General features: G+C 39.2%; 1 protein-coding gene across 3 annotated transcripts in view; it reads right to left on the bottom strand.

Moving 5' to 3' along the window:
- The window catches only part of CDK19 (cyclin dependent kinase 19), a 173,203-nt gene extending 159,864 nt beyond the window's left edge, over positions 1-13,339 (bottom strand). The window contains exon 1 of one of the 3 annotated variants that reach the window (XM_067702347.1): positions 12,978-13,339. In XM_067702347.1, the coding sequence (XP_067558448.1) occupies positions 12,978-13,105 (128 nt within the window). In that variant the 5' untranslated portion in view covers positions 13,106-13,339. The remainder of the gene's footprint in view (positions 1-12,977) is intronic. The other 2 variants (XM_067702350.1, XM_067702349.1) reach the window with 2 other exon arrangements.
- Positions 13,340-13,808: the final 469 nt, after the last annotated feature.

The following is a 13,808-nucleotide window of genomic DNA, read 5'->3' as shown; positions in this document are numbered from 1 at the left end:
GAAACATCTCTGTATGCAAGGAAAGTAGGATGTGTGTTTTCAAAAAGAAAATGTATGAGAAAAGGAGATGTATTTTGGTTAAAAGAAGTTAATGTTGTCCTAAAGTATAGATGGTTATTTCAGAATGGGAAAGAAAAGAAAAAGGAACAAATTATGGACACAAAAAGTTGAGGAGAGAGGGAGACAGACAAAGAGAGAGAAAAGGAATCTTGTGTGGTCAAACTGGCTAAAAATTGAATTATTATTATAACAGTTTTTAAAATAAGCTTTAATACCTATACTGTACTTATATAAAACGAAAACTTAATTTTCTTTCATCTGCTAAAAAGAGAAAGCTTCATTGGACTAATGGTCTGCTCTTGATAAGCTACTGTGAAAGGTTTCCATTTTTAAGTAATCTGCCTAGAGAGTAACAATTTTGTGTTTTATCAAAATAATTTCCTGTGCTTCGTGTATCTTTATCACCAGGTCTTTGATTACTTGAAAAAACCTAGTTTTCTCAATATTAAAGTTTTGCTCAGAACTATGTAGTCTTCTGTATTTGCCTTTGAAATCCTTAATTGTCACTTTGGTTAAATGGATAATTAATTATTGTTTCATAATGATCTGTGATCTTTTTTAGTCAAGTGTTCAAAACCTTTTGATATTTTGACAAACTTCCCAATATTGAATTCTAAATGAAGTCTTTCTGACCTCCAACTAACTTTGGGATTTTCCAGAGGGCCCCTGGAAATTTGTTCTCTCTCCTCATAAAAAGAGAGATATTAAACTAGTTAGGCTTATTTGGTATGTTAAATTACATGGGAAGCATTGTCAAGTAAGAAGTAATGCTAAACTTTGTATCAAGATACATGTTCTAGAAATTGTATGAAATTCCTAGAAACCTGATATGCCCTGGTAGAATATTATTAGTCGTAAGATTATAATTCTAGTTATAATCTTAAAATGTTTTGTGTCACAGAAATAACCAAATTTCCTTGTCAATAATGAACTCTCATCAGATCTTTAGCAATGGACATTTTTAAGTCTTTTGTCATTTACAGACAGTTATTGTTTTACTCTTATGCTTTTGCAAAAGTGAGACTCACGGAAAGGATGCTACCAAGAATTCTTTACCACTGACACCACTGTAAATTATAAGGTGTAAAACCTTGGGTACATATTTTACAACTGAAGAAGGTTCCACTTGACACCTTGTCCTGTGCAAATGCTGGAGGCTTCGAAATCAAAATGACTAGGGAACGACAAAGTAGCCAACATCTATGTAGACTGCTTCCTCCTAAAATGTCAGATCAGGAAAGTTTCTTTCCATTCCTCCTTCCCTCTCTAACCATACTTTTCCTAATTCTTACACCATGAAGGTATTTATGATTTTTTTGTACACTTCTTACCATGCTCTGGCCTGGAAATAAAATGCCATTGTCTACATACCCCAGGCCACTGCAATCCAACTTCCAAATGACTGTTGAATTTGCCATGATTCTGGTGATCCTATAGTTCTGCCTGTCACAAAATTCTCCCTGATGTCCAATGCCTCACTTTCTTGGAACAAACTCAGTCCCTCTCTATGATGTCATACTCCCTAAATTTGGGGGTTTATTTCCCTGTCTCTGGTTAAACCCCCTCTTTGTAAAGAGCCTAATTACAGGGAAACCTGTATTTAGGCTCTTTACAAAGAAAGGGACACAAGGGAAGGTAACCAGAATAAAAATGCCTGTGTGGTCTACAGAAACCTTAAATTTTAAATTATCAGGAGGCATTCATGATTCAAATTCGCTTCCTTTGGCAGATCCCTCCTCCCTTGGCTAGGGAGTAAGTGCAAATGAGGCTATGATCAAGAACCTCTCCTTAACTGTTAAAGATACTGCAAAAACTACTGCTAAAAAAAAAAAAAAAACTACTGCTAAAGCAACAGCGGCCCAAGAAAAATCTCTAGACTCTCTGGCCAGGTTGTTCCTGATAACAGGATAACCCTTGATTATCTTTTAACTGAGGAAGGAGGTATCTATGACATGGCCAAACACCACTTACTGGACTTGGATTGACACTTCTGGGAAAATTGAGACCCAGCTACATAAGGTCACTAAACAAGCCAGTTGTCTTAAGAAAGTTACTTATTTAACAGAGTCTTTCTTTGACTTATTTGATTCTGATTGGTTTGGGTCTTGGGGACCATGGGTCTGAAGTACACTCCAGACATTAGGAATTATCCTGCTTATATAAATAACTATAGTAGTCTCCCTGGAACACTGTATTCTCTCAAAAGTTTTAAATACATGTTTCCAGCCACTACAGCAAGTAAATGATCTCCTTAGCTAAGACCAGAATGTCAGAAAAGGAACAAAGAGGGAATTCCCTGGTGGTCCAGTGGTTAGGACTCTGCACTTTCACTGCTGAGGGCCTGGGTTCAATCCCTGGTGAGGGAACTAAGATCCCACAAGCCGCAAGGCACGGCCATGGAAAAAGAAAAGTGTTAGTCTTTGCTAACTGACATTTCTAATGGTCCCTTTCCCCTTTCAGCGATCCCTTATACTAGTGCATCTGCCTATCATGACTGACCTCTGTTGTGCCCTTCTTGATAGCTGTTTGAGTAAGAACATTTTTAAAGAATTATAACCAGCTTTTACAAATTTAGGAAAGTGTAAACCAGAGATTTTGTTTCAATCCTTCCAACTATATTATAAACACAGGGGCCTCAAATTTGCAGCTAGCACAGGATCAGACACAAAGTAGAATTCAGTAAGTTATTATATTGATTATAATTCCCTACACATTGATAAGTAAAATATAATTTCTCTATGAGTGAAAACAGAAAATGTTCCCATTGTCTTGGTCTAGCACTCAGATTATAAGAAAAAGAAGGAAAAGCTAAAAATAGCAAAAAGAACCAAAAAATCACTAAAGAACTGCTTATAATGGTGAAACATCAGAAACAACCTAAATATAAATAGGGAATTTATTTATTTTATTAAAACAATGCCTTGTTGAATTCAGGCAGACTCCTGAATCCAGTTCTTGCTGAATAAAAGAATAGCAACCCCAACTGAAGACCAAATTGGTAATCTAGAAAATTAAATAAAAGAAATCGTCCAGAATGGAGATGGGAAGGAGTTGAACATTTTGAGAATGAATTTGAGACAGGGAATATAGTGCATAAAAAGGTCAACATTTCTTAATAAGCAACCTGAAGAAGAGAACAAAAGAGGTAACAGAAGAACTAAATAACAGGAGATAAAAATTGCCCTAAACCAAAGACAAAAGAAAGGGCCCACTTAAAAGATCCATAAGAAACTGGCAGGATTGGAAATGGGAAATGAAGGCATGAAGGTAGGAGGAATGCTACTAAAGCTATTGAATACCACCTTTTAACTTTTGAAGTTGAAGTTATGTTCATAGATCATCTATTCAAAAAATAAATAATGTATAAAAGACACAAGAAACAAAGCTAGATAAATGAAGGGAAAAAAAAAAAAAAGACTTACACTTTCAAGACAGACTTTGGTGAAACTTTAGAATGCACGGATCAAGTGAAAACTCCTAAGAGTTCCACAGAGGAAAAAAACAAGTTTCCAGAAAGAAACTTCCAATGAGCAATAAGAAATGCCAGAAGCCATGAAGCAATAGTTTTGGGTTCTGAGAAAAAATATATTCTTAATATAGAATTCTATATTCAGCCCAACTATCAATCAAGTATGAGGACAAAAAACACTATCAGACATGCAAGAACTCAGAAAATCTACACATCCTATATGAAAAAGCTACTTAAAAAGATATCCTCAACTAACCAACGAGAATAAAAAAGAATCCAAGTAAAACCAACCATGGGATATAAAGAAATCTGCTAGCTGAGTATGACCCAGAAGACTTGAAAAAAGGGCAAAATAAAGAAAATCCATTGGGCATTACTACCTGGAGGACTGTTTCAAGCAGCACTTATTTGGTACACAAGCCTACATTTCCTTCTCTATGGGTCTCGATATACTAATTCATTCAGCAATAAATAATTTCATAATCGTAATATTTTAAAGCTGCTGAATGGCTTCCAGTGTTCACTTTTTTAAATCAACCCATAGACAAAAAGCAATGGATAAACTAGAAAGCTATAAAAATTATACTTTAAAAATCAGGAGATAGAGAAAAAGAACAGGAAAAAACTTTGTTACTTTCCTTAACATTCACACGAGGAAGACCACAGATAATATCTGAATTGACAAACCAAGAAAAGGAAATTTAAGTTTATAGCTTAAAGTCATAAAAGTAATCACCACCAAAAAAATTTAAATAACAAAGATAAAAAATTTGAAGGTTGAGATGGGAAAACGGAAAACAGGGGATAGTGAAATCTCTCAAAATTGCTCAGCTCTTCTAATGGAAAGTCAACAGAAACTGCCTAAAGTTGATAAGACAGAAGTATACGTATGCTACTTAAAGTTATAATGGTAAGCAGCAGCAAAACTTAAAACGGAAACAGTTAACACTGGTTATCTCTGAGAAGTGAAGGGGGCTTGGGAGTGGGCAGTGAGAAGGAAGTACTGTTGGAGTTTTTTAATCATGTGCAACTATTATTTGATAAATTTTTATTTATTTATTTATTTTTGGCTGCATTGGGTCTTCATTGCTGCATGCAGGCTTTCTCTAGTTATGGCGAGCAGGAGCTACTCTTCATTGCAGTGGCTTCTCTTGTGGCGGAGCACGGGCTCTGGGAGCACAGACTTCAGCAGTTGTGGCACGACGGCTCAGTAGTTGTGGCTCGCGGGTTCTAGAGTACAGGCTCATTAGTTGTAGCACACGGACTTAGTTGCTCTGCGGCATGTGGGCTCTTCCTGGACCAGGGATCAAACCCATGTCCCCTGCCTTGGCAGGTGGATTCTTAACCACTGCACCACCAGGGAGTCCAATTTGATAAATATTAATAGCATAAAAATAAAAATATTTCCACTTTGATACAAATTATAAAGATGAAAAGATTGCTGAGAACTTAGTTAATAGAACTTTGGATTTCTAAATTACACAAGCTCAAATTACATATAAATTTCCAGAAGAAAGGAAGGTCACAAACAGTTTTATAATTTGCACCAAAATCCAAAACAATAGGATTCACTCAGGTTTAAGTCACTCTTAAAATGCAAATATAATTAGGGACTTCCCTGGTGGCGCAGTGGTTAAGAATCCACCTGCCAATACAGGGGACACGGGTTCGATCCTGGTCCAGGAAGATCCCACATGCCGTGGAGCAAATAAGCCCATGTGCCACAACTACTGAGCCTGTGCTCTAAAACCCGCGAGCTACAACTGCTAAGCCAGCATGTCACAACTGAAGCCTGCATGCCTAGAGCTCATGCTCTGCAACAAGAGAAGTCACCGCAGTGTGAAGCCCACGCATCACAAGGAAGAGTAGCCCCCGCTCGCTGCAACTAGAGAAAGCCTGCACGCAGCAACAAAGACCCAATGCAGCCAAAAATAAGTTACTTAATTAATTTTTTTAATGCAAATATAACTGTAAAAGGGAAAGGGGAAAAGGAAACTAACTTTTGTAAAAAGCAACAATAGTTTGTGCCTCAAACTGCTTAGGTCTCTCACCAATGAGCTTATTTAACAATCATAACTAAAATAACTTTTCTACAGAAAGATGCAACTAACCCACCTATGAGGTGAAAGTTTTACCTTATTTTTCCAGCAGCCATAGACTTACCTTTCTGTCCAAATGTAAATATCTATAGATATCTGCAAAAGTTTGCCATGACAGGGCTTTGGTCTGTGATCACAGAACAAAACAAAGTTAGCTGGCCTACCTGGTAATTAAATCCATATGCTGATCACGTTCATCTTAGTAACTGAGATCAACCACAAAGTCTCACTGAAATAATATTTTTAAATAGAAAATATACAAGTTCAAAGCCTCTGTAAGGAGGGTATATTTTTCCTTTAGAAAGGCTGACTCAATTAGAAATTAAAAGTATTTTATAAGGACATAAATTATTTGAGGACTTTACAGGTTATTTCTCTTCGATCCATCACCCACTTCTGTATAAGAACTCACACCCTCAATAAAAAACTACTGCTGCACACTTGTATCTTGAATTACATCCTGTCCTCTCTCTCGAGATTCTTTTATCCTGCACAATGCATGCTCAAAATGGCTATTACAGGAAGTGTTGGACTATCAGCTATTTATAAATGGACAAAAATCTTTAAATAGCTCTGTTAGCTACCTCTTTATGGTTCTAGACCTTAAAAACTACCTGTTTTCAAAGACATAGTCATGCTGGTAATTCAAAGTGTTCAAAGTGTCCTTTTATTTTGGAATCCAAAGCTGCACTAAATTATATAGTCACAATATCACAAGATAACAAACAAGCTGATCTTTAAAAACACATTAGTCGAATACTCTTAGTCTAATCATTTACCACCAAGAAAATTCCAAATTGCAATATATTGCCTTCAAGCCTTCTATATTGATGTCTAACCCACACTACACTACTTCAGAATTTTGCAAAAGACACAATTTAACACCACATATTAACTTTTTATCCAGTATATCCAGTTCAAAAATATAGTACACAAAAGTAAAAATTCTTAATTCATCAATATTGATATCCATTGTACTGAAAAAAAAACCCTTTCCATTGATCTACTTTTTTCCTATCTAAAACTGACATGTCTTTCCCATGCTGCTAAAACAGTAACTTGCATTTCCTATGCAAACTAATAATTTAGAACTCATTTTGTATGTATTAATAATTATTATTTTTAAAGTCTTAACATTTCTCTTCCTTATTCTCAGCCCTCCTGTCTCCAGTCTTTAGAGATTTATATCGGGTACATCATCATATTTACAGATCATTTCAAGGCATTACTTCCAAAAGTAAGCAGCTTTTAGAAACTTAACTTACAGGGATACTAATATGCACAAAATACTGTACCTACTAAGGATATTCACCACAGTGTACTTGCAAAAGACTGGAGACAGCCTAAATGTCCATCAAGAGGGATAGTTAAATGTATGTAAGTCAATACAATGTAATATAATGAAACTATTATAAGGAACTAGGCATCTCTGTACATAACATATGTAATGATCTTCAAGGTTATATACAAGGTTAAAAAATATACAGCAGGAACAGTACAGCACACTACCATTTATCATTAAACACACACACCTCCGAGAAAATCTCTCTAAAAAGGAAAACCAAGAATGGTTGCCTCTAGAAAGGGAAAAGGGTGACTGGGAAAGGGAAGGCTTACAGTATGTTGTATAATCTTTTTTTTTTTTTTTTTTTTTTTTGCCATTGAAGAATTTATTGAAGCATCAGAATACTCAGAACAAACACATTGAATGTATCACAAATTACAGATTTGGCAAAACATGGAGGGTGGCAACCAGATTATATAAGCTTTTTTATGCACACACATTTACTACTTACTAAACACATATGCTCTTTTTATAAAATGAAATACTTTTTTTTGAATAGTAATCAAATATCCTTGATAGATTCCATTCACAAATTGACAGCTTTTCAGTTCAAGTATTAGCAAACTAATACTCAAATTTTCTATTACTTGAAAGAAAAAATACAAACTTTCCTATTTCATTTGTCCACACCATCAGTTATACGTTTTTATTAAAAGGTCACTTCATGGATTTACGAATTGTGTTGCTAAGCCGCTTGTTCCAAAAAACTCTAAACCTGAGAAGTCCAATATCACAGCTACTAGCCAGTTTCTCGGTCACACTAACTGCATTCCTTGAGCCACACGTGGCTAGTGGCTGCCATACTGGACAGCACAGATGCATTTTCATCATTGCAGAAAGTCCTACTGGACATCACTGCACTAGACTAAGGGCTGGCAAACTAAAGCCTGTGAGCCAAGTACAGCCCACCACCTTTTTTTTTTTTCCTCCTGGAACACATTCTAATTTGTATTCATTTATACATTGTCTGTGGATACTTTGGCACTACTATGACAGATTCAAGTAATTGTGACATAGATGGTAGGTATGGCCCACAAAACCTGAAATATTTTGTTTCTGCCTCTTTACAGAAAAAGTTTGTCAGCCAGTGCTCTAGACAATCAGAATTCATTGAAAAGAACATTCCCCTGGGCTCCAAAAACAAAGTTCTGAAGGCTTGCAGTGCATAAAGAACCAATTAAACAAGCTGATGTCCACTTGATTTACTAAGTGATAAAAGTATTTAGTTTTTTTTAACATGAATCCATAATACCAGAAAATTTCCTAAAATATGTTTGAATGCTGACGTTTTCTAAGCATCTCTATAACATCGCTAGTAAAGCACAGAAGACAGATTACTATAGTCTAGCAATTTTAGAAGAACTGGCCTAAGAAGAAAAAAAAAGTGCTTAATAATTCAAAAAATTACCCATGTTACTTATCAAACTATTACAAGAAGTGTTATCAACTGTCTTGAAAAGCAGCACATTATTTCTTACAGAAAAAATTACACTAGACCTAGTTAATGTTACATAAATATTTACATTGAACTGCTTATCTCATATAGCATCCCCATATTTCAGGCTTTCAAAACAATTACTGAAAACACCAGTTAAGTATGTTTACCAGAACAAATATATATATGTTTTCCAATTTAGGGCATTTTTTTTTAATTTAATACAATTTTTGAGTGTGCTTACATACCCAACCCTGTACAAGTTGCTGGAAACAGGATGATGATGATCCATTTGTAGTTAATAGTTTATGGAGCAGACTAGTATCACAGTGATATTATACACATAAGAACAAGAGGGGCAGACGCACAGATAATGAGTACACTGGGTAACTAAGGGAAGACTTCTAGAAGAAAAGCTATTTGAATTGGATATTGAAGTGGGAGCAGGACTTCCCCAGGTTTGTGGGAGGGGGAAGGAAGAAAGGAATGGCAGAGCAACACCATTCTGGTTTGAGTGCAGAAAAAGAAAATGAGACGTGAAAAGGACTTAGCAAATCCTAGGAAAAAAATGAGCAGTTGAATGCTACAGAAGCATATGGCTTGAACACACTGGGAAAAAAGGAGGGAGGTGGTGGCAGGCGTAAAGGCTGTAAAGACTAAAGACTTTAAGATCCAAATGCAAATGGCTTTACACGCCAAACTAGGGAATTAAGATCTGATGTAACCGTATGAGCCACAGAGAATATACAGCTTTACAAGAAGAGATATGACATGATTGATTTTATTTTGTTAACACTGGCAGCAACTTGGATCTTGGACTTCAGTGAGGGAAGACTAATGGCAGAGACCAATTCGGCTATTATGCAAATCAGAGATGATGGCCAAAAGTAATGAGACTGAAGATGAAGAGAAACCAGATAAAGAGAAGCAACTGCATGTGGTAGAATCTCCAGGCCTGAACTCCTACATTTTTAAAATGCCCCTGATATGTGATACTTTCCCTTTTCCATATTTTTCGGTACAGATGTAGTACCCTTTGCATGGAAGAAGTTTATACAATAAGATTGTCAAAAGTGGAAGCAATGTGGTCTTTTTTGTTTTTTCTCCCAAGGTATTAGGAGGGAAAACACATTAGGAAGTACAAGAGCTCAAGAGATCTGGATTACAGGCTTGTCTTTGCCAAGACTATGGGCATGACAACCTCTAAAAGCTCTGGTTTTCTAATTTGTAAAAAGAAGAAATTAGACTAGATGATCTGAAACTCTTGAAAGCTCTAAAATACTATGATCACAGTGATACATCTTCAATCTTTGGAAGGTCTCCAAAAAAATGCAAATACAATTATCTATTTTAACTACGAACAAAATGTGAAAAACCTGTTAAAATCATACTACACTTATTGTGAAGGATTCATGACAGACATTAAAACATGTAGTTACCAACGACTTCTCATCTGAAACCCTAAGGCAAAACTGAAACTCAGTAAGATAACTCTGTCAGCCATTTCACTTTCAATTACTATATTTCAAAATAACTCCAAAAAGCAGCATTCTTTTATTGGAGTGGTTCAAAAGACTAAATGAATGTCTGCAAAGTTGAATGGTAGTATTGTTGGGTACAACAGTTTTCAGACATAACACTAGTCTATGGAATCATGTTTGCTTGAACCTCTTATTCACAAAAGAACTTTTTAACAATATTCCTTTATCAATCAAAACAAGAAGTGTTTCAAACTTGATAAATATGGTCTTGAGATTTGTAACCACACTGTTATGTGACTTTTTCCTAATGTTGAAAACTGTATTACAAATTCTTGCTCATAAAAAGTCTAGAAATATTCTAAACTGGTTTCTCTTCAAGAATAACTTCTAAGCCTGATTTTTTATTTTAAAAAAAAGGATAGCTGGGTCAAAAGACCCCCTTCCTTCAAAACAAAAAGATGGAACAAATAACATTGCTATTAAAGGTGAAAAACCCAGATGTAAATCTTGCATTTCCAGTCCATTATAAATTTATGTAGCATAATTAATACAGCCTAAGTTAAAGTCATATTTCAAGGGAAACAATATTCTAAGGTTCTATGAACTCTAGTATTAAACTATAAGCAGAGGCTTTTCTAATGATGTTTTATGTTACATTACTTCTTCCAGTGTTTCTTCTAGAGACCTGAACAATTTTGGGATTATATGCTACATTACATACACCAGAATAGTTCCTCTTTAAGGTACTCACGTGATTTCTCTCTTGCTCCCTAAAATAGCATTATACATCTGAGTTAACCAAAATAAATTCTGGAAAGAGCTATACTGTAATTTACTATGATCTGAGTGTAAAATCCTTTACTATGCGAATCTGTATCAGTTTAGAACCATCACTAAAAACTTTCTGTTCTTTCAAATCACCGGTATCAATGAACATAAAACTAATCCTGCTACCAACCCACAAGAGACGTGGGTGTTTACTATAAAGCCTTAAATCTCAACTAGACTCTTGGTCCAAGAAAAAAAACTTTATACTGATTTTTCTTACATGTAATTTAGTGATTTAAAGTAATGCTTTCAGATCCTGAAAGTTTTTTTTAAAAGCATATATTTTGAAGATATACAAACTGATCTTACTCTACTAAAGAAGCTTTATTAATTCTAATTAAACAAATTTCACTCAAGAAGGAAGTGTATTCAAATCAAGAATTTTATAAGAGGGGAAAATATTCAAAGAACAAATATAAGCGGGAATTAAATTATCTGTTCTTTGTTGTAGCCCGTGCTATCCAAATACAATTCAGAAGCAGAATTTAGCTTTTCTTAAAAGCTGCTTGCTAAAAAACAAAAAACTTTTTTTAAAAACAGAATTAAAATACATTTTTAAAATTCCAGTCCAAATATATTATAAAGTTAGCATGAGGAGTATGAAAAACACCGCCTCTGATTTGTTTTGTAATGCCAGTGCCGAAATAGGAAAGCTAGATGTGCTTTCTCCAAATATATCTGATAAGATTCCCACAGGAACACCAATATAACAAGTAGAGTGGATATTCCAAAGACAAAACACAAGTTAATTACAGTACTTCACATTCCAAGACACTCATCCAAGGACACCTGGCAATTAACTAAGGAATTATGAGAAAAGTTTACAAACAACTGAGTACTATGGTGTCCGTTCACTTACAACGAGAAGAAATTATTTGCAATAATAATAATCCTTTACACTTGTAAAGTACCTTGTAGTTTTCACCATGCGCGCGCACGGGCGCGCGCACACATACACAAACCCCCCTACCTACTTTGGTCCTAGAGTTCATCAATCAACCCAGAGAGTGTGCAGAACGATAAGCAGCACTTCAGGTCTTACTAATATCACTGTGGCTGATATTCAATTCATTCAGAAATGTTTCGCTATGATCCTAAAAACTCATCCACATAGTTTGATCGTCTTTAAAGTTTAAGCGGGATACGCAGATGTTCCCGGGCTCCCTAACTCTGGGGAAGGGGAACTCCTACCAAGATGGGCCCTGAGGTGACAAATGGTTTTAACCCACCCTTCGCAGGCAGAGAACTGGTTCCACCTGTCCTGGAGTACGAGCCGTGTGCCCTCCAGTACGAAGGATAGGCATTCTCAATACAACGTCCAGCTCTCCTTCTCCTATGAGAACAATCAGTAAGGGCTTCCTAAGGGGTTCCTACGATTCTCCCTCAACTCCCAGGAAGACAAAGGTTCAGACCCACTGTGTTACTCGAATTCCGTTCTGGATAATCTAGGTGCCCCATAAACCTCAGCACGCAGTCATTTGGCAGAGGATGGAGGGGAGGACCTAAGAATACCCAAGGTGCGGGGAAAGGAGCTACCAGAGCAAACTCTGAAGTTCTGCGAGCAAAACGCGGTTAACCTCTCAGAAGGTCCTACATTCGAGGGAAGGTGCGGAACTGAGAACGTGAGAAATCGAAATCGGAGGCAGGCGAAGCGGCGTGGAGAAGTGGCCGGGTATACGACTGGGACTGAGGGACTGCGCGGAGGGGCCATCGGGTTGGCTGGCCCCAAGGGCGAAGGTGCCCAACAGCTCAAATCCGTGAGGCTGGCGAGGACCCAGACGCACGGCCGGCCGACGGACTCCTCGGCTAGGTTTCAAACCGCCGCCCCCGGGAGGCGCTCAGCCGATTGGAAGTTCCACCACGACCGTCACCAGCCCAAGGCCGGAGCGGCAACTCCTCGGCGGAGCTCTCCCAACCCTCCGCGTCTCCCCTGGAGACCAGACACCCACAAACTCCACCTCCCACCGAGGTCCCAACTCGAGTCCCGCCGCCAGCTCCATGCACGCAGAGGGCGCCCCGCAGGACCGGACCTACGCCCCCCGACCGGGCTGCGCCGCGGGAGTTCAAGGGGTGCGACGGGGCCGCGCGGGGGGCGAGCAGAACCCACGTCCCTCAGAGTCTGCCCCGGGACGCGGCCCCGCGACCACCTCCGCCTCGCCCCCCGGGCACGGCCCGACCCGGCTCCGACCCACCCATCCCGCGCGGTCGCGGGCAGAGCTAGGACCCGAGCAAGCCTACTCCCCCCCGCCCCTGCTCTTACCCATCTTTTCGCCTCGCCTTGTAGACGTGCCCGTAGGTGCCGCGTCCCACTTTGCACCCTTCGTACTCAAACAAATCCTCCACCCGCTCCCGCTCCGCCGCCAGCTTCGCCTTGAAATCATAATCCATTGTCTGCTTTCCCCATAGAGGCACCGGAACGCGGGGGCCGCCGCCGCTCAGTCCCTCCTCCTCCTCCCCCCGCGACCGCCGCTCCACTTCTCGGGCCACCTCTCGGGCGCGCGCGCGCGCCGCCCGCCGCCCTGCAATCCGCCTTCAGCAAGGGACTCCTCGGCGGCCGCGGCAACCACCTCCTCCACCTCCTCCTCCTCCGCGGCAGCGGCGGCGGCAGCTCCCGCAGGAACCCCCAGTCCCGCCTCCCCCCTTCATTTCCTTGTTTTGGAACCTGGTGGGCCGCGCCGCGGCTTCCTCGAGCTCATTAACGAACCAGCCCGCCCGCCCCGAGATCGCGGAGACTCCTGGGAAATGTAGTTCCTCGGGCCTCAGGAATGGCTTGAGTTTTGCGGCTGAAGGAAATACAACTCCCAGGCTGCCGTGGGCCACTACAGCCCCACCTTCACAAGGCGTGCACGCCTGCGCACTGAGACCGCCCCCCCTCAGGTAGCGTTGGACTACCACCAGTTCTTGTTAAGGTAGAAAGCGCAAAGTTGTGGTGTGCTTTCTGCGAGTTTGTGGGAGCTGGTGGAAAGAAGGCGCTTGTTCTGGTGCAAGGAAGATACTCTATTATAATTGCCCCCGTGCGAGAAGGAGAGTGGAAAGTGTTTAACAAGCGCCTTGCCCAGGAGCTTGCTCCAGTGGTTTACGAGGGAAGGAC

This window comes from Pseudorca crassidens, chromosome 13 (assembly GCF_039906515.1).
Source record: "Pseudorca crassidens isolate mPseCra1 chromosome 13, mPseCra1.hap1, whole genome shotgun sequence".
NCBI lineage: Eukaryota > Metazoa > Chordata > Mammalia > Artiodactyla > Delphinidae > Pseudorca > Pseudorca crassidens.
The sequence above is the reverse complement of the archived record's forward strand: the minus strand, read 5'-3'. Positions and strand labels throughout refer to the sequence as shown.